The sequence below is a fragment of the Eulemur rufifrons genome, chromosome 29, assembly GCF_041146395.1.
Source record: "Eulemur rufifrons isolate Redbay chromosome 29, OSU_ERuf_1, whole genome shotgun sequence".
Classification (NCBI taxonomy): Eukaryota; Metazoa; Chordata; class Mammalia; order Primates; family Lemuridae; genus Eulemur; species Eulemur rufifrons.
This window is the reverse complement of record NC_091011.1, coordinates 36541790-36568605: the sequence shown is the minus strand read 5'-3', so window position 1 is coordinate 36568605 and position 26816 is coordinate 36541790. Positions and strand designations below refer to the sequence as shown.

The 26816-nt window shown below is 33.3% G+C and overlaps 1 protein-coding gene across 7 annotated transcripts in view; it reads right to left on the bottom strand.

The window, feature by feature from the left end:
• Nucleotides 1–26816, bottom strand: part of DGKB (diacylglycerol kinase beta) — a 569068-nt gene that overhangs the window by 436839 nt on the left and 105413 nt on the right. For all 7 annotated transcript variants that reach the window (XM_069461465.1, XM_069461460.1, XM_069461461.1 and 4 more), the window contains 6 exons: nucleotides 22026–22075; nucleotides 18734–18808; nucleotides 15568–15687; nucleotides 6887–7004; nucleotides 4117–4205; nucleotides 3918–4034 (listed from right to left, as the gene is read on the bottom strand). In XM_069461465.1, coding sequence (XP_069317566.1) covers nucleotides 3918–4034; nucleotides 4117–4205; nucleotides 6887–7004; nucleotides 15568–15687; nucleotides 18734–18808; nucleotides 22026–22075 — 569 coding nt within the window. The remainder of the gene's footprint in view (nucleotides 1–3917; nucleotides 4035–4116; nucleotides 4206–6886; nucleotides 7005–15567; nucleotides 15688–18733; nucleotides 18809–22025; nucleotides 22076–26816) is intronic.

The window sequence follows — 26816 nt, the reverse complement described above, 5'->3', positions numbered from 1 at the left end:
GTGATGGGTTGTGTACATAAGATAAAGGTAAAAGATAAGAGTAAAAGAAATTGATTTCTAACTTTATTCCCAATAACTGAAAGCATGATGATACCATGACTGATAGAATGAAAAAGTTGTAGGAGTTGCTCTTTGTGAAAATAAATCAATCAACTTGGCTTAGGAGTTAGTAAAGATTCAGGACCACGTGATTCTCAATGCTTTTAGTACATGCAGGTGCTGTTCTGACTTAGACTAGGCAACTATAGGTCCTTCCAGAGGTGAGAGAGAAATGACATGAGCACTGTTTATGGAGTGCCCTCTGGGCACCAGGGGTGAGTTTTATGCAGCCATATAAAATTTACCCTAATTCTTACTAAGTTTTATTTACTGAGCACTTACTATGTGTGAGGTCTTGTCCTAAACATATCTACACAGATTTTCTACCTGTTGCATTCTCATACAATCCTATAAATTAGGTACCATTAACTCCATATTACAAATTAAGAAATTGTCCCAAACCAATTACACATATGGTGCAAGATGGCACAACCAGTGACAGAGGTGATCTTAAGAATCTAGTTGGTCTGACTTACAATACTCAAGCCACTTTCAAAAGTCATATATAAAAGGAAGTAATGGCTTTTGGAAAAACCCTGAAATGAAGCCAAGCTTCATTCTCTCTGTTTTTCTCTATAAGCTAGTCCTCATCTAATCCATTCAGATAGGCCTTCCTAAAGCCCAGCATACAGTGCCATATCCCATTACTCTTATAACTTCTGCTAGCTCTTTGCTTCATTAATAGTACTTTCTGGAAAGTCTAAGAGCAAAAGAAAGTTTCAGTTGTCTAAAGGCAAGCAGCAATAGTAGGTAGTCATCAGTCAAGAGCAGATTAGCTTTATACTAAAATTTTCGCACAACAGCTCAGCTCAAGAAAAATCTATAAATAATACTAAATATATAAATGTTCTGTAGTAAATATATCTTGTTTAACCTAGGCACAAAACCAATAAATAAGAAAATGTGTCCCTACAGTTACTTAAAATCAAACATCCAAAAGTGTATAGAGACTGAAGTTACTTTTGAGAAGGCTGTATATTTTTCCAAATACATAAATAACTGTTTTTTTTAATCGTGCAAATCTTGTTTCATAAATTAAATACCCACGGGACCCCGGGAGCTCATGGTTTATAGCAAATAAGGCTGTGGTTGGCTAGAAGACTCAGGACTTGAGAAAGCTTAGGAAGAGGGAAGATTTTTCTTTCTCTGACCCTGTCTTAATCACCTCATAGCTCCCTGTGTAGCATTGTTTCCTGAATAGAACTCAAGGATTGATCGATTGATTTAATTCTGAACTCAGGGAATGAAGACATTTGCTTTTTATGTCATGCTTTGCCATAGTGACAAATAGAATCATCTTCACGTATTCATTGATATTTAGTGTAAGAATAAAATTTTAAGGTTATGTTGCCTGAACTGATATGGGACATAAAATTTTAGATTTTAAAAAGTACAGTTTATTTAGAAGTGATACCCTCTTTCCTGTAAAAGGAAGTATCTCATTTCATGTAAAGCTAGGACCAGGATCAAGACCAAAGATAAATGTATAACTTGTGAGTTGTAGGGTTAGGTATAGATTATGAAGTCACAGATGAGAAGAATCATTAAAACAAAAGGAAGAGAATGAGAAAAACAAAATATGGAATATAAAACAAGGAAATAAAAAATTTTAAGATACCTTGAATACCAATAAGAGACCAATAGCAATGGTAACATTGAGGACAGTGATCCCCACACAATGGACAGGACAGAAGACAGAATTTCATGAGATTAAATGGGGAAAAGAGGAGAGGAATCAAATAAAGAAAATTCTAAAAGTTCTAGAAGCCTAGTGTGCTTAAGCTGAGTACACCTTTAAAAACACTGATTTTTTTAAAGAAATAAAAAAAAATGAATAATAAACCTAAGACATTACATTTGGGATTTATAAAGAATAGAAAAATAATTTGGGCCAGGCACGGTGGCTCACGCCTATAATCCTAGCACTCTGGGAGGCCGAGGTGGGTGGATCACGCTCAAGATCAGGAGTTCGAGACCAGCCTGAGCAAGAGTGAGACCCTGTCTCTATTAAAAATAGAAAGAAATTATCTGGCCAACTAAAAATATACATAGAAAAAATTAGCCAGGCATGGTGGTGCATGCCTGTAATCCCAGCTACTCGGGAGGCTGGGGCAGTAGGATCGCTTAAGCCCAGGAGTTTGAGGTTGCTGTGAGCTAGGCTGATGCCACGGCACTCACTCTAGCCCGGGCAACAGAGCGAGACTCTGTCTCAAAAAAAAAAAAAAAGAAAAGAAAAGAAAAATAACTTGAAATATAAAGAAATGTATTCTGATATTTTCAAATCTCAGTTTATGTCCAAGTTAAGATATAACTAGGTGAAAGATGCACTATATGGGAAAAAATAAGAGAGACAGCCTGCTACAAGATCTAAAACAAAAACTACCTATTTTTGTAAATGCTTGGCAAAAAATCTAACTTTTTTAATATGCATGAATTTTATAAAAAAGTAAAATAGTTGTGGTCTTGTTAAAACTAAGAATTCAATATGTTTGAGTAATTCATGTGTGTAATTTAAATCATTGTTAGACATTTTATTATAATAACCAAACATTTAAAAAAATAAAACTATCTCTCATAATTGAGAAAATTTCAAATGTAAATATAATTTAACCGAGTAATAGCTGAAAATGATTGAAGAACATGTGTTCATTTAAAAAAAAAGAGGGCTTAATTGTATTTTTGAAATGTAAGTCAGTTTGTTTTTCTCATTATTCTATGTATGTGTGTGTTTGTGTGTAAGTGTTTAAGAAAATTGTTTAATCTGCGCATTGGGAGTGAGGCACTGGGGGGAGCACTTTAGAGAAATTTATTTACTTAACTGACTTAGTGTCTCCTACTGTTTTATTCTGACAAAAGCAAAAACATTACTCCTGTAACAGGAGTACTAAAACACTATGCTGGAGAAACAAAACTCCAGTTTCCATAAATGTTTTTGTACTACATGATCAAAAATAGCTATTCTTGAAATGCATGATTCTAATTAATTTCCAGAAATTAAACATATAACAGTAAAGGTACCATCTAACAACTGCGTTTATTCCAAAAGTTATTCGAAGCCAGCTTTGACAATCATCCAAATCAGGAGAAGTCCTAAAGTTTCCCAGGAAAGACCAATTTATCTCTTCTTTCTTAATTGTGAACACCATTAATGACTAGCATTTACATCAGTATCTCTTGTCCTCTAATTTAAGATTTAACTGAAGGAAAATGGCAACAACATGTTGGAAAGAGGGTCAAATGAATTTTTAGGAGCATCATGACCTGAAATATGGCCTATTTCCATTTCTACTTGGCCATGTGGTCAAGGACAATTTGCTTAACATTTTTGGGCTTAGTGTCTTCACTATATAATTAAATCATTGCACCACATTGTTCATTTTTCTATCCTTTTAAAGCCCATGGATCCTGTGATTAAAATAAATTTATAATATGTAAAACAGAAAACTCTTACAAAATAGGGTTGGACAGAGGGATAGCTGAGCTGTCCTCAATCAACACCCAGCTCTCATTGCCTGCTCCTAGCTGTGACTTTTGATTATCCTTCCTGGGAACCTCTAGAGCTCCATGGAAAACAGTTTGAAAACCATATGATTGTATCAGCTCTAAGACTGACACCAGCTCTAAAATTCTGCATTGTATGGAAACAAATCTGATTCTGGTCCTATCCCTTTGCAAGCCAGATGAAATAAGAAGCTTCTAAGGTTTTATTCATATTGTAAAGTTCAGGAAGCCTTTCCAAGGTGGGACTCTCGGAAAGTACGGGATTCACAGTCTTCAATGTGAGTGAATGCTGGGATTTGTTTTCCAATATTACTCACTGTGATCTGACACCAAACACAATGCAGTCCTGTCAGGCCCTGGTAACATTTAACCGTTTTGTGGCACTTATCACACTTGGTTGGGCAGTTGCCTTCAACCCAGTAGTGATGCATGACCTAGAATAGAATAACATCGTTGTGATAAGAGGAGGCATTGAAGCTCATCACCTTCAGAAAGCAAGCATGGCCACAAACTTACATCAGTGTTTTTTTTGGACTTCACATAGGTCTTGATGCAAGAGGGAGGTGCTCTAGCCACGCAGCGTTCATGGACTGTGTACTTGCAGACTGAAAGGAAACAGGTACACAAATTCAGAGCTAATCCTGGTCCTGATTGCAATTTTATAGGGAAAGAATGACATTAACAGAACCTTATTTCATATCCACTGCTCCCTAATCAATCCAATCAGCCACATCAAGGAAAAGCCCAAGTCGACTGTTTCTACCATAGAATACAAAAGGCCAATTAGTACAGGAAATATTATGCATGTAAAAAACCAAGACTCCTCTATCATGGCATAGCAGGAAATGCTTAATTAAATCAGTCCTCACTCAAATTTTTCACAATATTCCCAGATGACAAAAATATTAAAGACAAATTGATGACTGCCAAATGGCTTGGTGTCATTTGCTAGAAGGAAGAGATCTATATTTTACAAAGTATAGGCATGAGAGCAGCTGGCAGGCATGGGAATAAAAGCCCATGAGTTTATGCTATTTTGTCTATTGATTTATCTAAACCTTAAATGGCTGATTAGTCTTTTTCCACAGAATAGATTTCATCATACATGCCAGGCCTTCAGTAAAAGTTCATCCCTCACTTGCCATCGTGGCATTGTTTGTCCAAAAGGAGCAACTTTTGCTAGACAGCATAGGGCATATAAATGCAAAAATTAATGTTTATATGCAGACATGTATTTATACACACACACACACACACACACACAAGCAAATATATATGTGTACATACATATAGTTTTTTGGCATCTTCACATTTTTTATGGTTTGATACTGAATACAATTAGGTTCATATACAGATGTTATTTTAGTAAAATGCTGTTGCCAAATTAAGAGTTCTAATGCATAAATATGTAGAACAAAATTTAAATAAAAAAACATGTAGACCTCTCAATAAAAACAAAAACAAAAACCACTGCCTAAAATTAGAATGAAAAACATTAAATCCACACAATATTTATATAGTAAAACTCTTCCAAAATATTCACATATGTGATTTTCTTTGGCAAAACTGAAGGAGAAACCATACTTTCTCTTCTATTCCATATTAACAATAATGTTGAGTGTTGTATTTACCACACTAATCAGTAGAAATTTATGACCAAAAATCTCACTCTTCATATAGCATTGTTCACCTTATTTGAGAGTTATTTTGTTTCGTATGCTCTTACTTATAGAGTCCATCACAAAAAATTCCTTTACTTAAAAATAATAGAACTTTAAAAACAAATCACTTCCTATGTACATGGATAATGTTCTAGTATAACTAACTTTTCAAACATGGCTCTCAGAAACTGTCCTTTAATGTGCTATGTGTAAATTTTATGTAGCTTTACTAAAATCCTTAAAGACTTAAAAAGTCATATACATATGTAGTACTAAAACGTGATATTTAATGTCTAATAATAAATCGAAGAAAAAGTAAATTCTCAAATATACTACAAAAGAAGATACTAGCTAAAAAAAAAAAAAAAAAAAAAATCTGAAAACCACCTATTGTATGGAGCCAGGCAAGCAATTAGATTAAATTAAATGCACAAAAAATGGTATGAGTCTAAAGAACTCGACAGCTTTAGTAACTCCATACATAGTAAAAAAGGAAATGGAGAGAGAAATTGATGAATTAATGGAGAACCTCAAACTTAAGTAAAGAGGGTCTAATATCTATTTAACAGGAACAGCAGGGAATGTAAAATTTTCTTAGGCAGATATGCTGTAGATTTAAAAATACTTAGGTGATTTAATAAATTAACTGTAGTATACACCATTAAAGAATTCTAATTGGCAGTACGGAATTAATAGAATAAAATGAAAACTGCAAAGATGATTTAGCTGAAATTTAAAATATAACCACAACTTATGAATCATCAATGCTTTGAATTCCAATATCTATTAACCACATATGAAGATTTTCTTTATGACAGTATTCAAAATAATATGCTTGAGGTATAAAATTAGTTTGTATTCCTTGTGATTTCTTAATTTGAAAAGAAATCTATTTCTAATCAATTAATGTGCATTTTTTTAAAGACCTGAAGGAATTGACTCATTATAAGAAGTCGATGTGAATAAAGTAGCTAACTTAGGGGGGAAAAAGACAAACATGAGTAAGATATAAATATGAGAAGTTAGTAGAAATCTTCAAGATAATCCCAGAAGAAATGGGAATCATGAATACATTAAACTACAGTGGGAAAAAAATGGCTAAAGTATTGGAAAATGTTCTTCATTCTTTTCCAAGGGGAGAGTGTCCCAGAACTGAAGAAACATAAAACTAGAGTAATCTTAGCATTCAAAATCACACTACATCCTAGCACTCTGGGAGGCCAAGGCGGGCAGATAGTTAAGAGCAAAACCCGGTCTCTACTAAAAAAATAGAAAGAAATTAGCTGAATAACTAAATATATATAGAAAAAATTAGCCGGGCATGGTGGTGCATGCCTGTAGTCCCAGCTACTCGAGAGGCTGAGGCAGAAGGATTGCTTGAGCCAGGAGTTTGAGGTTGCTGTGAGCTGGGCTGATGCCACGGCACTCTAGCCCCGGTTACAGAGTGAGACTCTATCTCAAAAAAAAAAAAAAAAAAAAAAATCACACTACAGGAAAACCTAAATCATAGGTACAGGGACAGTCTGGATCACTTGTAAGGTCTGCATCTACAAATAGGACTATTGCATGAAATCAGCCCTTCCTCACTCAAGGTGATGACGTCCAGGCAGAGCCAACGTACTCACAGGAACAGCAAAGGCCCTGCTTCCCCACGCCAATCAGCATGTTCAGGCACAGGTTGCAGTAGGCAGGTTTGTTAAAGTGCTTGAGTCGCCACACGTGCTGTCCATCATCCTTCACGTTCTGCACAGGACGCAGGAGAAACAGATTTCACTTAATGAAATAAACAGTGGAAGATGTAAGTGCCAATAAAATTCAGAGCAGGACTGAAGCATGTGAAGACAATCTGTTATTTCATCTCTGACTTTCTCCAAGATCACCACAGAGTCTTTAGAAAAACACATGTGCTCGAGTGGAATGAGATAATGCTAACAAATCACCGATGCTATAGCAACTCGCAAATTCTTGTCTAATTTCGACACTTTGACAGCATACCCCAAACCATCGTAAAGACCTGACAAACTGAGCTCCCCCTAGGAACAGGGATGTGTCTACCTCACCTTTGAATACTTTATCTTTAGTATAATTTTATAAACAAATAAATGAATAGAGAGAAATTACTCTTGAGTGGAAGAACCTGATAAATGAAAACTTGCAAAGACTTCATTAACCCTTGCTTGGTAGTAAGAATATGCAAAATTCAAGGTAGTGGTTAGGTTATGTAAAGAGACGGAAGAATGGGATGGGGTAGGAAAAGCAATACATAAAAGTTATTGGGGATATTTTAGGGCTTTGTGTGAGGATTCCTTATACTGTATTATAATTTATATTAATATATTGTTATATGTCTCAAATATTAAATTTTAAGAAAAAAACTTTTAAAGGACCCAATTATGTTACCAGTTTGTTTACCCTCCTTTTATAAAATATGAATGATTTTATTCTCACAGAAAGATGGTAAAAACATTAAAACTGTATTACCATATTTGTTTATAATAATCACTATAGTTATTTGCCACAATAAAACCTTGAGTTTAGATTAATTCTCATTTTAGCCAAATACTGTGATTGTTTTTTACTCATCTAAGTAAAACTCTACATGATATCATAATAGCTACTTCTCTAATGTGTGTTTAATCACATCCACGTTTTTCAAGATAAAGATAAAATGAGCAGAGCATGGTGGTTCATGCCTGTAATCCTAGCACTTTGGGAGGCTGAGGCAGGAGGATCACTCAAGGCCAGGAGCTCTAGACCAGACTGGGCAACATAGCACAAAACCCTGTCTCTACAAAAAGAAAAATTTAAAAATTAGCCAGGCATGGTGGTATGTGCCTCTAGTCTCAGCTACTTGAGAGGACTGCTTAAACCCAGAAGTGTGAGGCTGCCGTGAGCTATGATTGTACCACTATACTCCAGCTTGGGTGACAGAATGAGATTCTGTCTCTTAATTAATTAAATAAAATGAAATAATTTGATGCTTATGAATCTCTTGAACCCCTGACAAGAAGGTAAAAATATCAAATGAAGTTATTATATACTATTACTTTTGTTGCCATCATTTCCTCCCTTACCATGTATTCTTTGTACACCATCCACAAATTGTATCAAACTCTGATTAATATCAGATATCATTTATTGGCATTCTATTGAAACCATTAAAGGTCATAACTTTTGAGGTAAGCCAAATTGTCTTATATCTTAGAATACATTTACCTAATAATTTTTTGAGCATCTACTATGTGCTAGAGCACTAATACTAATTCTGTAGTAGGGTGACAATATAAACATATCCAGATCATCTTGTTTCCCTTGATAATAAAATATTAAGTATAATGGTCCTAACCACTGTTTTCCTATTCCCAGTCAAGAGATAAGCCACTAGATTTATATTGCCAGAGGAAATCTATAGTAACTAATTCTTACATTAGAACCAGAAATGTCAAATTTGCATCATAATATGAAACATTAATGAAAATGCTTCCTGGGAGATAATTCTCCATGGATCTCTTGAATTTCTGCATGTTTTGCAAGCAGAAGCACTATCTTTTTTTTTCCCCAGGCTTTTTTTTCAAAGATATTTGAATAACAAACAATCTTGGACAACGGAGATGTGTTTCCCTGCAGAGGAGGGGGCAGGTTTACTTACTGCCCAGTGTAATAAAGATAATCCCTCCCTTCTGAACAAGGTTGAACAGGTTTGTCATGGCATATAACAGATTTAGTTTTTCTAAGCCAGGGGTTCCAAGCTCTGATGTTATGCACAGCAATTACTTGGGTCGTGCTCTATCATCCCTATGAGGGCAAGGTGAACTGGCCCAAATATGAAGCTCCTGTTGCTTGCTTTGCTGAGAATAATAACATACATTGTTTCTGACCCAAGAGTCTCAGGTCCTCTGCCACCATCCAGGAAACCCTGGCAAGCTGCTAACACCACAACTTGCAAGTAGAGTAAATCTCAGACCCTTTAAAGTTCTTAATAACGCTCAGATTTGCCTTTCTAACAAGGGACTAACAAGTTCTCCACTAAAGTAGCTATGCAGAAGGAGTCATGGAGAGAATTTCAGAAGACATAGGTGTTTCCATTTTCTTCCAAATCTTAAGAAACAGGCTTTGTAGTAAGTTCTGAATCCTGTTCTGTTTTGTGTGGGTCATTATATTTCTAGTTGATTCACAATGTAAATAGAATGCTTTATATATGTAACTGCTATATTTTCCAAACAATCTATATTTTTAAATTTTTATTGACTTAAATAAAATTTAAACATCCTGAAAGTTTAAATATGGGGTTAATTTTTTTAAAAAAATAAATTAATAAATTTTAAAAGTAATAGTTAAGTGCTTAAAAATATTTTTAAATGATAGAAGAAAGGGAAATAATCTAATTTTCATATGTATTACTGTTCTTATAATCTTGTCATTTTATTTTTAAATGATTGTCCATTACATGTGAATAAGCCTCATCCTTTAAAGAGCACATATGGACTAAGTTAGCTGGCATTTTCCTTATCAAAAAATAAACAAGTCTGAACGTGGGTGTTCTGTCAATCAGAACACTTAGCCATGTTACAGGCTGCAACTGATGTACAAATCCATTACCCAGGCATAAAATGCTTTACCAAAACACAAATTAAATAGCTTTATAGCTCTTAGCCGGATATATTGCCAAAATATGCAAGGGATGAAATATGTATGTGACTTCTTTAAGAGAAGAAATTGAAACCAGGAGCCAACTACTTCTCAGCAGTGCAAATTATACTCCAACTCTTTGTATTTTCATGTCTTATCTTGTTTGTCTAATTTAGATGGTGAACTCAGTGGTGGAGGAGAAGAATCTGTCTCTTACATTCTATCAGTCAGTAGAGCACATTCCTATTAGTACTTCTATTGCAAATAAATATTTATTGCCAAGAATTCATTTTTTATTAAAAAAGAAATAAATAGGGAATCAAGAAGGCTTGATTCCTGGCCTACTATAAAAATGTGGATAAGCCATTTCACCTTTTTTCTTATCTTCCTTTCTAATGAAATGAAAGTACCCACTTTCCTTTCCCAGGCCATGGTGTGAGGTTTCATTATACAATACCTGTGAAACTAATTTAGCTCCTCAGAAGACTGGTGTTATATAAACAGCAAATATTATTACCATCACTGGGTGAGTTGTGTAACATCCCAATGTTTCAGCCAAAAGAATTGAGAGGGATATTTGGAGGTTGACTATACTTTATTTCATAAAAAAATTTGTTCTTTCTTTTCATTACCAGACTGTATGCTATAATGAAGCAGTTCAGTTCTGGGCTTAGGACAGAGAGAAATGCCTAACGAATCCTAGACGAGTCCATGCTGAGAAGGAGCTTTCCGTTCTTCCTCAACCCTAACTTCCCTGGAAGTCAAAGGGATATTTCAAAGGAAAGAATCTCTTTGGAACTTTTGAAACCTATTTCATTATCCTAGTGATTTCTAAAGTTTTAGTTTTTCCCTAAATACTTCCAAGATCACATAAAATGTTCTGTTCAAGTCAATGAGGGCTACTATAAATAACACCTTATTTTCATAAGACTTCAGGGAGAAATTTCACTAACACCCCAGCCTGAATGCTCCTACCCCCACAGCGAGCCGTGTTTCAACTAACTTATAACACATAGAAGAACTAATGTTGCAAATTAATTCCAACTCATTAAATAATAAGGACCATTAAATTACCTTACATTTTTGTTCAAGGTCTCCAAAAAATTATAACAACATGAAAGAAACTGTTCTTTTAGACAAAAAGATGAACTATATTAGGTCCAGGCAAGGAAAATGCAGAGAGAAGTTTTAAAATTCTGGGGGGAGTTGCAATCAACTGCTCATCTCCACACCACACTGTCTGAGGTCAGGCTGGGACCCTGCCATTCCTGAGGCTCAAATGCACACTCAACAGCAGGTAACACTACATAGTCATTTTCCTCGAATTACCTGATTTGGAATCTCAAGAATTGTTGTGCTGTATTTATTCAGTCACATAACTCCTTTCTAGATTGAGCAATGTATAGAAAGCAGAACAAAAACTTTCAGCCCAATTAAAATTTTTAAAATTAGAGTGTAAAATATCAGTTTCCTAAATACAATTTAATCTACTAAAAATACATCATCTTCTACCCTCCATCACTCAGAAATTTCATCAGAGAACCCACTACATTTCATTTAACAGAGAAAGGGCAAAAAAATGCATCCTAAACCATCTCAATCAAAGGCAAAGTTTAAATTACATATGGGGATTAAAGACCAGGATTCTTTGAGCACACATTGTGATATAAAAATATAAATTCTTTCAAAAGCCATACAGGCTGGATGTGGACACAACAATCTACAACCAAGAAGTTAAGGTATCCTCTTTTTGAGTGAGGCTACTGCTTAAATGTGTGTTTCTATTTTAATGATAATACGAATTTAGAAATTTTCCTTGAAAAATTCATTGATAATCAAAAATTATAGATTTCAGAAATCAAAGTATTATTAATTATTGTGTTCATCTTGGAAAAGAAATGTTTAAACTGAAAGAATATTAGAAATGAAAAGGCACGTTCTTAGCTAACTTCTTTTCATTATTCCAGAGAGGGCAACTGCCTTGCACAAAATGACCTAGTCAGTCAATAATAGAGCCACAGTGAAGATCAATTTGATGAAGTTCACTGATCCTATGCTATCTCTCCATTAGTCCTCATGCCTTGCTGTGGTTGCCTGATTATACTAAGTAAAAGGTATCAGATTCATTTCTCCTGAATGATTACAAATAAATTAAAACTCTTTCTGTTTGTAATATGACAGAATAGATCAGCAGTTGGCAAACTATGACATTGGGTCAAATCTGGCCAGCAACCTGTTTTGTAAATAAAGTTGTATTGGAACTTAGATTTGCTGGCTCATTTACATATCAGTGATTGCATTTTTGCCATAAGAGCAGAGCTGAGCAGTTGTAACAAAGACCTGATGGTCCCAAAGCCTAAATATCTGTCCCTTTACACAGTTTCTAATCACTGTAACAGAGTCTATTGCTAATACAGTTATTTAACAACAAAAAGATACATTCAACAAGCTGTTTATGAAAAACAATTGTTCAATGAGATGAATGCTGATGGAAGAATGAATAAGTCTCATGTATAATTTTTATTGTGATTACCAAAATAACAAAGCCATTCAAATTCTCAATTTTCCTTCAGATGCAGGAGACACCAAGACCCTGTACCATATCTCACCAATTCATCTTGGGTATTACAGAGTTTGAAGAGCCTCTTGTAAAAGAACTAACTCCTGCTCTCTAGCATTTGGTATAGAATTGATTCCTAAAAAATTACATTTCTGATTTTCCTACTAAAACAGATATTCTTTAAGATAAAGCACCTTTTTAGCTGCTGTAAAGGGAGAACAATAAACTACAATGAAATTATAACTGTTGTGCCTTACATTAGCAGCGAGGTTTACTCTCCAAGGACAACATTCTGATCTGTGTAATTTGGCTAGGACACTACAGTCACTTTCAAATACACTGTGGTATTTAACATCCACTATCAATTAGAATCTACTCCCCAAGCTCATAATTGTCAATAGACAAGAATATATAGGACAACATAACAAGACAGGCTTTGCAATAAATGGCCAACTTCAAGCTACAGTATCTAGATTTCCAATTTAATAAGCAAAGGGGAGGGGAACGGCACCATGGATCAAATTCTCTACAGGTAATAATGTAACACATTAACTGCCTACAGATAGGAAATAAATCTCAATTACTAAAAAAGGCGCTCATCACTCAGTTGTCTTGGTGTCACTCCTTCTTTTTAAAACAATTACCGTGGCTTAGAATTAAAAAGAGCTGTTTCTAAAAAATAGATGCTCTATTTTGGGATCATTACATATGATTACATGGCTTGTATATTTTTTTAAAGACAATTTAAAATAAGGTTGGCTTATTCTTTAAAAAAAAAAAATTGAAAGAAAAGGGAAATTTGTTCTTTCAGAGTAGTTCCTCTCAAGGGGAAATAATCCGATCTCGTAATAGTTAAGGGTCCCTCTAAATGTTAAAATAATGTAGCTCTGCCATCTAGTGGCAAGCACTGGTAACACAACTCTGGAACACAGCTTTGATGATTATTATAAAACCCTAAATTGATTTCTTCTTGTTAACTCCAAAAAATTCCTGTTTACTAAAAACATAAAATATAAGTTTATAAATATAATTATAAGGTAAATTACATAAAACAAATAGAGTTGACATTAAAAGCAAAGAATTGTCATTCAGTTGAAATAAACTTATTGCTACACTAGAAACTAATGAGGTATTATATTTGTTTAAAATAAGTTGGGTTAAATCCGTATAAATTTGTAGACTACATCACCCATGCTATTTTTACAACTTCACAAATATCTAAATTTATAAATTAAATTTGAAAGAATTTCTAAGCAATAGTTTCCAAAGAAAAACATCATTTCAAAAACTTTCTGTGATACTTAAAATGTAGGGGACTAATTCTTCCTTTCTTCACTTTTCTGTCCCACCTCCCACTACCAAACAGTTTACTTAATTATTCCTGCATCTTCCCTTCTTCTTTAATACTAGAATTTCCATAAATATTTAGAATACACAAATTTTACCATTAAAAATGTTATATTATCTTTCCAGGAACCATTATTATTGGAACTTCCTGAGTAGAGTCATCTGAAAACTATTTTTCAGTATAGCATCTACACTAAACCTTAAGAAGTTAACATTTTGTCAGTTTTCTTTTTGTTTTCTCCCAGTAGTATGATTTACATAGTGCTTTTGTCATAAGGTATATGAATAATTAAATACATGCTTATAATATAGAGGCATATTACAGGGCATTATAAAATGATACTAAATTATATGTATCTAATCTATATGTGTAGTATAAAAACATCAGGTACAAGGAAATATTGTTTCATTAATTTTTAAAGTTTAGAAATATGTATTTATGAACAATAATATCTATATTTATTATCTTTTGATAAATTATTTTTAAGGGTAATTTCCTCTTCTATCACCTATTAGTATGTTTTTTTAAAATTTTCTTCCTCTGACTATGTCTAAAATGCCATAGCCCTCATGAAGAGTAAGATTAAATGGAGAGTAAAAGGATTAGAAGATCCAGGTAAAAAAGAAACAAATGCTAAAGTCCTGAAGCCCAGTTATTTATTCTTAAACCCATATATACTCCTAAACTCTAATCTCATTTGTATATTCCTAAACCCATATACACAAACATATTTTTATAAACATTCACGTTTCATAGACAGTAAGATGTTTTGAGAACTGACCTTTAAATACTTTGTCTCTTAAATAACCATGGTATAGTCTTGAATTGCAAAAATTATAAAAATTGTTTTTGCTGATAACAAGGAGTATGAAAAGTTTTGGCGTCAGCAGCAAAGTGGTGGATACTATATTATTGCATCTCACAATTTTAAATAATATAAGTATCATAATGATTTCCATCCCTAGTGTTCTTTGAATGTAGGTTTACATCTTACTATATACATAGTATAGTTAAGTCTTATTCAACTATTAAGGGGAAATTCAAAATCTAGTATAGACTATTGATTTCATCAGATTTTTACAATGATTGAAATTCACTTTAAGGCTAAGTCATCAAGATTTGGCTGCAAAGTCATTATTGTATCACATTCTGATCTTAGGTTTAATCTATTTTATTTCCTAAAACCAGTATTTAATTGCAAGTGGAGGCTCTGATACAAAAAAAACTTTTGACAAGCTTAGAATGAGTGCCTGGCTGATCTGCTAATATGGAAGAAAAACTTATGTTTTTTAAAAAAATATACATATACATATATAATCTCCTCTCAACCACTTCAGATAGAAAACTGCTTTCTCCAAGTATTGGTTATCAGTAAATTAGATTATCTTCATAGGGAGGGGGAATACTGAATGGGATACAGCACCACAAGAACCATAGAATATGATACTATTACAGAGGTTTTTGCTTTTGACATGAGAAGGTCTATAACTTTTTTTTTAAAATAGATTTCACTTTAAGTGGAGAAAAACAAAAGAGAAAAAAATGTATTTTGAATCCTAAGGTAGTATCTAAAATGAATCAATATGTTTGTGGCGAGCATTAGAATACAAGGAGTTATTGTTACATTTTACCGCAGCATACTTACTAAAAGTTACAGGCACTAACTACATACTTAATAGCAGAAAATAGCCAGATCAATTTATAATCAAAATGTGTGATAGAGAACCCCACTGATTTACCACCAGGTTACCCTCTGTGTAAATGCTTACATTTTCCAAGCCCAGGAGCACAAGAAGTGGAATTGTTGTCATTCCTCCTTGAATCCATTCCTCCAGAGACACTGTTCCATCATGATCATAGTCAATTTCCTCCATCATTTCATGGAGGATCTGGAGTAGAGAAGATGAGAAAAAATTTGCAACGAATCAATAAAATAAGTTTCATTTGATACAACAATCATTACATTGATTTGGTTAGAACAAATTGTGACTAACAGCTAAATTGGGATAAATGTCTCGGTAATTCAGTACAACATTAATCCTGTCACTGAGGAAGCACTGACTTTGTTATAATTACTAAAAACTTGGCTACTTACACCGACCACCTTTTAGAAATAAGTGCTTAACTTTTTAATATTTTTTCAATGAACAGAGCAGCTAAAACAAGAAGGCATTTTTAATGGAAGGGTGAAAGTGGTCTTTAATTACTTTCTCTAGATTATTTTTTAGGTTCATATATATGCCAAAAAATGTCTGAACAAATTAACTTCATGGCAAAGAGCTCAAATAATTATTTGCTAAGTAGTAAGGGGCAAGGGAATTAAGTTGCTTTTAATTGCCTATCAGAACTTAATAGAGCTAAGAAGTTAAAGGATCAAATCATATTTGATTAGACTTCATTTCTAAAGATGACTTGCACATAATGTTTCAAAATGTTCTCCCTAGTATTGTTTGTAATACAATTTACCACCCTGTGATATGGTGACAATATCAGTACTTACTTCAAAGGGTCACGTTGTTAGGATTAGATGAGTTAATGTATTATAAATAGAAGAGCCCTGGCATATATAGTAAGTGCTATGTAGAGTTGTTTGTGTTATTATTAACAGAAATTATTGATCAGTTCCAAATATAATCAGCTTGACTGCTGAGAAGGCAAAGTACTTCTCATCTAATGGCACCAAAATGGCAAATGGTAAGAATTCCAGTGAAGAAAGGAACTCACCATGTTTCTACAATGTGGAAATTCTAACTGATTTGGAAAAAGATACACAGAGAACATCAGAACAAAGATGTGAAAAGGTGTAATAAAGGAAATATTTAATGTGTTGGTAGAAGTATAATTTGCCTAAACACTCCTGTGCTTGATTACTGGTGTCCTTTCTTAAGAAGTACCATATATGAAAATCAGATTATTTTCCTTCATAGCAACAAACTGATCTACAGATACTGGGAAGAAGAAACTTTTTGGAATAAAAATGATGCTGGAATAATTACTTCATTATTCTCAAAATAAAAGATAGGAGAAATTATTTAGAATCTGGCAACATGGCATAAGATCTGGTTAAAATGCACTGCCTCTTGAGAGCATGTGATGCATTAGTAGAAATGAATAAATGGCTGACGCTCTCATTTTTGTACTTAATAAATCTAATGTTACAGTCTGTGTTAATTTGGTAAAATCTCCTTCCAAGGACATCTCAGTCTTGTGTACTAACCAGGGTCAACCTCAAATGTTGACTTTTCTTCATTCATATATAGAAACCTATCAGGAATCTGCAACGTGTACATTTGTTTGCAATGAGGAGAGCTGTTGAAGCATTAGGCAAGACAAGGCAGTTCCCATGATAGCAGACACAATGCACAAGGCGGACTTTTATCTTGCCTTTCTACTATTTCAACTACTCAGAACAGTGGCAGACTTGTTAGTAACACACATGCCAAAAAATGCTATAGTTTATTATAGTATGTTCTCCAGTAGAGAATTTGACAAATACAGTAGGTATTCATCTTAGTTAGCTGCTCTCAGCCACCAACTGTCCCCTTCCTCAAAGCTTTCTGATCTCTCTCTTCTCAAATCTACATGCCACACACACACCAAAAATAATTTTTGTGGAGAAGAGCAAGTGCCCACTTCTGTTTTGAAACCCGATAGGAAAAAAATCACTTCCCAGCCCCCAGTGAGAACAAGCAGGCCTGATTGGTAGATGAATAATTTACCCAGGTAGAAAGGTGAGTAGCATAAGGGAAAGCTGTTTTAGACTAATATAACCAAAAAGGACAATAGAACTAATAAGAAATTCCCCAGATTTCAGTAAAAATAGTACTAAGGTGAATCAAGCTGTAAATTAAATACATGTTACCATCTACTTTATTATTCCATATACAACTGCAACCTGTTAATGGTATCTACCACTCACTATGAACAGAGTGTGTGCAATTCCACATTAAGAAAAAATAGGTTGAGTTAAAACTGGAAATATTCCAATCCCAATAAGAATGGTGCCCTCCTTCGTACATGACTTGTGCTTTGCAGGTTTTAGTTTACAAAGACAGGGAAATGCTATCAGAGTTATTGCATCACATAATCATGGCATTATCATGTTGTTTACTGCATATATGTGAACAGTGGTTTAAAAAACAGGCTTCTGGAATTCATCTAAAATGCAAACTGCTTAAACAAAATTGATTTGTATTTGCTTTATTAATGTACACTTTACTAAACATAGTAGGTTTGAAAGCAAACTAAAATCGATAGGTCTTATCAACTTTCCTTAAAATATTACTTGTGACTTAAGAGAAAGTTTCTAATCAGGTATGTTTTAATATACATTTGAATAATGTTGGAATTTTGATATTAATCTATTTAAAACAATGAGTCTTTATGGTCTTATAAGCATTGTTAGATACTGTTTCTTTAAATAATTTGGTTAAAAATTTGTGTCTTGACTTTAACTAGCTGAAGAGCTTTGGGTAAGAAATTTTAACATATTTGGGTCTCAGTTTACTCATCTGCAAAAAAAAAAAACAGTGTACCTCAGAGAGCTGCAAGCACTGAATAACACATACACACAAGATAACAGAATAAATTGTGTATAGAGAACTATCATCATCTTCTTTTGTGGCATGACATGACCTTGGCAATGTCTATCAGCAGCTTCTCTTTATCCACATATATGTAAGAGCATCTTTCAAAATATTAATAATTTCCAAGAGGAAGAGAGCAAATGTTACTTCTAAGAGATTCAGAAGACCACATACACCTTATTATCTTATTCAGAGTCCAGTTTGACTTCTGATTAGAAATAGTGGCTTAGAGTTATCAAAAGCCAAAATCAAATGACAGTAATATATTAGGGTTCCGGAAAAGACAAAAAAAAAAAAAAAAAAAGGTCTTCCAGAATTTAGTCAACAGTTAAATTATTCATATACCTACTGGATTAAGTTCAGTGACATCCCATTCAAGGTACTCTGCAACATGCATCATCTGACTGATGATATTTTCTAGCTCCTGGGGGGAAGAGGAGAGAGAATATTTGAATACAAGACCTTAGTAAATTCTTAATCTTTGAGAGGAATTGTTTTGTTCAACACATAGTTCAAAATATTGAGTTATATGATTGATTTTATATAATCCTATGCATATATAAGATTATATACATACACATGCACGCGCGTGCCCTCACGCACTCACGCACGCACGCGCGCACACACACAAAGGTCTGACAAACTGTACAGAATAGAGGAGCCTGAATATAAATTCATTTTGTACTTTGTCTAGAAATCTTCACCAGGAGAGGGCGCAACTCTATCAAGAAAGATTTTCTTCTACTGGACAAAACTATCTGAAGAAAGCAGGAGCATATGTATTTTTTCACATGATGTGACTTCTAAATCACTGAATAGCCTGACCCTTTGGCTTGAAAACAGATGTGGAACTGTGGAAGGAAGCGTCTGAGGACAACTGAGAGGTTTATTTTTATTTTGATACACTGAGCACATACACTGACCGCTCTAGTCATTTATTGGATAATTTGCTCTGCTAGAAAAATGTTCAGGGTCAAGCTTTGGAGGCTAAATACATGCAGAGTTTATTTTGAGAGAGGATAGAATTTTAGCTTGAATCTTCACATTATTCTGCTCAAATATCAACTCTTTGAAGAACTGCTAGTTAATACAAATGGTTTAGCTAAGTAAATTAAAACCTTCTTCAGACCTATTTATTTAATGTTTTAATTTTCCCTATCTAGCTCCAGAAAAGATTAAACATGGCTTTGTAAAATGCCTGTAATTTTAAATGTGGACATAACATAATTTAAAAAGTAGTGTTTTATAGTATAATTTAAAATACAATAAGTATAAAAAATAAAGCTTAAAAGACATATTAATCAAAAATTATTCTACTAAAATCTCTGATCTAATATATGTAGTCAATGTTCATGGAATGGAGAATAAAATATGATAAAAGATGTTGACTGTTAGGAGGCCTCTAAGAAACTAATGAAAGCTGTAACCTCTCCGAGAAAAATATAATTATAAATATGTTCTTTATGTAAGACAGATTGCCCCAGAAACAATACAAATATAAATCTATTTATTACAGATTAGCAAATTTTAAAACACAAATCCCTTTGAATTATACACTAAAATTGTGTGTGTGTGTCTGTGTGTGTGTGTGTGTGCACTCATGCATGTTACCAATCTTGGATCTATTCTATCTTTGCTTATATATGTCTTAATGATTTGGAAAGGTTAAAGTCTGTGGATATATTTTAAGAATAGAAACTATTTTTGGTGGACTAATATGTAGGCATGTGACATTAGACAAGTCATTTAGCCTCTCTAAGACTCAGTTTCCTCATCAGTAAAATGGATATTCTAACTTACCTAGTTCAGAGAATTATTGCAAAGATTAAACATGTTATTATGTAAAATGCATTTATCTTGTTTGGCATATTGTAAATGATCAATAAACCTCAACTAATACTATTAAACATAGTGGTTGTTTTCCAAATTATCAATTTTCTTTCAGTTTTGCCCCCAAATGAGTAACCTACTACACCTTTAAGGTACCAACACAAATGACTTCAGAAGGTACAGTTTGAAATCTGACATTGAAGGAAAACTACTGGGGCAGTAGAGAAAACTCTAGAAATTAAATCCAGATCTTTAATTACGAAAAAATGACTGGTTTACCCATAAACAAATCTATTTATCCCAACTCATCATTTAATATTTTGTATATAGTTATAATTATTGCTAGTAATTTACCATATACGTTAACAAAAAATGGCCAGAGACCAAAAAAAGCATTTGACTGAATTTTCAAATCAGTTGCCAACTCATGACTAAAAGCCTAATAAAGAAACATTCTTTTAATTTAATTTAAAAGAAACATTAAATAAAACAAATCTGCATTAAAATATAATTTGCATTAGTGTAGTCATTAGTGCTACAATAAGCATATTGAAATATCTAGAAGAAATCTAAATGCCTAGCTGTGAAATGGCACCAGAAAATGAGCAAACTTATTATGTAGCTTGATATTTCTAAATGGAAAACTGAAGACTAGTAGGCACTTAAAAATAATTTGAAAAATTACTGAGACTTAAATATAAGAAACCCCACAATCACAGCATCAATTCAGAGTGGTGGTCATTTCCTAGAGTAGGAATTATATATTTTTATCTCTCTCTGGAGAAGCTAATATACCATTATCCTACTCAATGTTACATAAACATGTCTCCAACCTCATTGCATTGCTCATAAAAGTCTATCTGAGCTCTGCCATAGGTCCATCAGATGACAAGAGCAACTCACTCATTAACAGACATAATGTTTATTTCAGTCATTATTTAATATATCAAAACCTTTATTTTTTAAATGCACCTGTGAACTTCAAAATGATGCTTAATCTTTTATTAATATTCTTATCTGTTCTTGACAGAACAGAAAATAATATATTAAATAATACTCAAAATATGTTACCAACAAATATAAAATAGATTAGATGGAACTTACAATGGACTTTCATATGATGTACTGATTTATGCACTGGAACAAAGAATCAACTTTGTACTCCTCTAAGAGCTAGCAAGGATTTCAATATGTTACAAATAAAATAAACATTTAATTATTGCTTTCAGTTAATTAGAGGTGGTATTTTTCTTTTGTTGTTTTTATGACTAAAACTATGGAGTATAATCTGCATATAAAATTGGATGATATATTTTAAAAAGGGAAGTGTGTCAAAGCAATCTATAAATATATTCCAACAGCATGTATGAGTAAGAATACTTTTTTAAAGTGGGAAAATAATGAGATAATTAAATTGATTTTATAATTCCTTTAAATGCTACTTGTATTCTCAATATTTTCTTTAGTGTCAAATCTCAGTCATAGTTTTTCCTTCTTTCTAGATCAATGGTCTCAACTTTATCTTATGTTTTATTCAGAAAAAGGTGGAGTCTTTCTTTTATTATCTAAGTTCAGTACAGGGGAAAAAGCTATGTTTTTGTAGCAATACTATTCAATAGAACAATCATAATCCCAACAGTTTCCTCAGATCACTCTCTCTCAAAAAGTCAGAAGATAAAAATGCTGTGTGAGTGTGTGTAAATGATATTAAGTGTGCCTTCTGTGGTAATAGCTACAAATTTATTCATTGCATTTTTCAGAAAAAAAAAACTCTTTAAAATTTTCACAGAAAATTTGAAGAATAAAGTTACCGAGCTGTCCAGGAAGCCATTCCCATCCGTGTCATAAAGGCGAAACATAACTAGAATAAAAGAGGTGTTGAAAAAAAGATTATAGGCGAGTAAGATCAATGTTAGTTTAAAGCATATTCTTTAAAATTTAATTTCTGTTGAAAACAAATACTAAATTCCTCCCCTGCTCAATGCAAATAATTTGTGGAATTATTGAAAAGAAATTAATAAGTACACTGGATATCAGATATAAAGTTTATAAAATTTGGTTTGTATCTAGAAAACACTAAAAAGTACTATAGTTTATTGAAACTCTTTATTATAAGATCATTAAATGTAAAGTCAAAAATAAAGATGGAAAGAAGTTGAAATATTCATGGTCTGTATATTAAAGGGCAGAGTGAATAAGGAAAAACAACTGATTAGGAATTTTAGAAATCAATTATAACTTGGAATCCACCACCATTATTATATGAGCTTAGTAAAGCACTGTTTTCTTATCTGTAAGAGCAGAATAATCAGCCTACCATAAGACACACATTTGCTGTGAAGGTTAAATGAGGTGATATACACAAATGCATATCAAAAACCATAGATCACGTTTCAGATATAATCCACTGTTATGACTGATTCTCAAGCAGTATGGGAGAGGAAGGAGGAGTGCAAAATAGGGGATTCTTTCTGATGGAGGATGCCAACACAGAAAAACTCATTATAATCATGGCTATAATGGTTTATTTGTTTAAATCCGAGGTGGAGCTTCATAGGGTAACTGATCTTTGAACTAATCAAGTAAGGAAGAGGAGAATGTTGGCTTTCTGTGAGTGGGCTCAGGAAAGCAGATGACAGAGGTCCCTGATGGGCCTGGGGGCTCCCTTGTATAATTCACACACCCCTAGGAGGCTGTGGAAGAGGCTGCAGGTGTCATTTTGAGAAGAACAGAGAAGAATGACACAGCTGTAAAAATAGAAGAGTGGAAGTGAGGGTTTGTGTGGGTTTTGTATAATTTCCTGGAGAATCTTGATATCTGAGGTCTATAATATTAATAAAGATGTTGATAACTAAGATGCATAATTATGCAATGACCTTGAATGTATGTCTGTAACTAATTATTATTTTTGTATTTAGTAGTTATTGCATTTCACCCATTCTAAGATATCATCATAAGTTGCAAAATTTGTATATCACTAAAAAGAAAAATAAGTTACCAATTTAGCTATGCTGTTCTATGTATTGTAAGATCCAAAATAAAAAAAGTTAAAAATGTTAAAATGTAAGAAAAAAATGTCTACCTATTGAATTAAGGTGGATAATGTTAAGCCAGTAAAAGACTTAAGTATGTTTATTTGCGAACCATGGTGATTGTTCCCTCTCATATGCCCAATAAATGAGAATAAAATGCAGCAGAAAAGAATAATATACCACAATTTGTTACTAAGAATTTCAAGAATTTCTAGCATAGCAGCAAATGGCAAAAAAGTATCTTTGTAAGTGGCAAGAATTAACTGACCACTCAGAGAAAGGATTAACTACGGGAACAAGGAAAAAACTTACAAAAACCTATCCCTAACCCAATCTAGTACTTAATTTAGTCATTGTTTCAGGAGAGGTAGCCTCTAATACTTGTTCTCTGCCTCTCCCAGAGATTCTGTGTGCTCCCTAATATCACTTAAAAATAATAATCAACTTTATTATAAACAAATGGTTAAAAGGAAACTTGTTATCTCTTCCAGTGATACTGTGTACTTAACATTTGTTTGAAAAGTGAATTTATTATTGAAATATTATACTTAAAGAGAAATGTATTGTTCAATAAATTATCAAAGTGAACACAGCAATCTATTATCTCTAAGTCAAAGAATAGAATATTACCAACAAAATAGAACCCTTTTCACCCTTTTTCATCATGAAATCCTCTCCCCTCCCCAAAGATACCCACTATCTTGACTTCTATATGCCTTCTTTTGAATTTAGCATCTACTGAACATCCTTTGTGATCTTCCTCTGTATTTTTGTGCATAGCATTAGCACATTTATTGTCTTATCTGCATAGTATTTCAATACATAAAAATATCACAATTTATTCATTCTAAACTGGATGGATATTTTAGTTTGCTATTTCTAGTAATGCTTGGGCTATTTCAAACAATACTGCTATAACCCATCTTAGATGGCTTTTATGCTTAGGTGAACATTTGCCAGTTGGTGACAGACCAATAGGAAGAAGTCTGGGCCATAGCATATATTGCCAAACAGATATCAAAAGTGATTTTACTTAACTTGTCCCTCAGCAGCAGTCTAGGAGAGTTTAAGTCGCTCCACTTCCTCACCAGTGTTGAGTGTTGCCCGTTGTCTACTTTAAGCAATGCTGGTGGAGGTATAGTGGCATGTCACTGAGGTTCTGTTTTGACTTCCCCTGATTACTAGTGAGATTGAGCTAATTTTATACGTTTATTGGCTAATTATCCTCTTTTGTGAAGTGACTATTACAGTCTCTTGCCCAATTTTCCACAGAATTGTTTGTCCTTTGGCCTTGTTTTGACACAGAGTCTCCTTCTGTCATCTGGGCTAGAGTGCCGTGGCGTCAGCCTCGCTCAAAGCAACCTCAAACTCCTGGGCTCAAGCGATCCTCCTGCCTCAGCCTCCCGAGTAGCTGGGACTACAGGTGTGCACCACCACTCCCAGCTAATTTTTTTTTTTATGTTCAGTAGAAACGGGGGTCTTACTCTTACTCAGGATGGTTTCAAACTCCTGACCTCAATGGATCCTCCCACCTCAGTTTCCCAAGAGTGCTAGGATTACAGGCGTGAGCCACCGCGCCCAGCCTGTTTGTCCATTTTTTTAATCAATTCAAAGAGGTTCTTCATATGTTTTGTATTTGGGTCCTTTTTGGGTTATGTGTTGCAAAATACACTTTCCCACTCTATGTTTTGACTTTTCCCTTTATTAGTATAATCTTTTGATGAACCAAAGATCATAATTTTAATAAAAGACTAATTCATCAAATTTTACATAATTCCTCTATGTGTAATTTTTGTATTCTATATAAAAATCTTAGCCTTCACATATATCTTGACAATTGTATCCTTTTGTGTCTCCTAGAAACAGTAATTCTGGAATTGAATTTTGGGTACGGTTTGAGGTGGGGGTCATTTTATTTTTTTTTTCTTGATATTTAACAGATTTTATCTTTTATGAGGATTAAACCAATATTTGCTCACATAAATTCTTTCACGTTTATTAGTTTGCATGTTTTTTTAAGTGGAATGAATAAAAGTAAGTTAAAAATTCTTGATCTTTGGACACTTCACATCCTCTTGGATTTGCCTGGTGACTATTGGCTACCACCACCATCAACAAATCCTTTCAAAAAAAGTAATGTGAATAAATTAACAAAGCAGAGAAGGGGAGGAACTTTATTAGCAAAAGTAAAATTTCAGTCCATGAAATAAGACTAGGAACATAAAAAGATCAAGCTGAGAACAAAATGGATTCCCTATGAACTTTAAAGTAAGATAGAAAAAGTAAGAAAAAATTCTTCACAAGATGTAAAAGATATCCCAGATGTGGAATGAAAGACAAAAGAGAAAAGAAAAGAAGGTGGGAAATAGGAAAAAAAAAAAAAAAAGAAAGAAAAAATAATAATTCAAAGTTCTGTCTTGGGGGTTCAACATCCAAGTAATATTAGTTTCAGAAAGAGAGAAAAAGTAAATTAAGGGGGCAAGGTGATTATCAATGAAAAGATTTAAGAACAAATGTTTCTGAACCAGAATTTATGGTGGAAAATTTGAGAACTGATTAGTTATAGAACTAGAGAAAAGTAATCAAGTAAAAAAAAGGAAACTGTTTTTATTTTCCATTGGAAAAAAAATGCTTTGGCCTGGTACACCTATAAAATTTTTCCCTTTTAAAACTATATTTATGAATAATGATAAAGTTAATATTTAATCTTTAAATTTTATAATGAGATTATTTCTTCTTAATATTTATTTAATATTCAAAAGTAAAGTCAAGTCCCAAGTTCAAGTGAATCATTGAATGAACAGATCTTATTTTTAAAACCAACATAAGCATATAGATGTTTAGGTTCAAAAGTAAAATAAGCCCGGTGTTAAAATCATTTTGTCAACATGATAGCTTCCAAATATGGGTACCTGTTACAAAGTTACAAGCTAGTTTAACCCACTTTTTTTCTATTTTTATGCTCATGTAATTTCACTTTATATAGAAACAATTATGTGCCCACACAGGTATTTAGTTAAAAGATCAGAGCAAAGGCATATTATGCAAGATAAGGGTAATTTTTTATGTCTAAAATTTTTTCTATTCCAAAAGATTTTCAAGTTTCTGTCTATTTTCTCACTGAATATCCTACTCTGCATACTGTGGTGTTTTTGCACTTGCCAGAATATGTTATTAATATGAAAATATTAATATAGAATTTGTTGTTAAACATTAGAAAGTATATATTTTAAAAGGCATTTAAACCATAATTTCTTTAATTCACAATTTTTTACTGTTTTATAGATTTCGATGCCTACTTAGTAAACTTTAAAAGCAGAGGTGAAAAAAATTAGTTACTTAGAGTGTCTGACATCCATTGTAATGGAGTAATACTTTCTCCTTTTTTCCACAAGAGAAACAACAAATAAAACAACAAAAGACAGTCTTTCAAAATAAAAAGAGCTCTGGCCGGGCGCGGTGGCTCACGCCTGTAATCCTAGCACTCTGGAAGGCTGAGGCAGGAGGATCACTCAAGGTCAGGAGTTCGAGACTAGCCTGAGCAAGAGTAAGACCCCCCCCCGTCTCTAC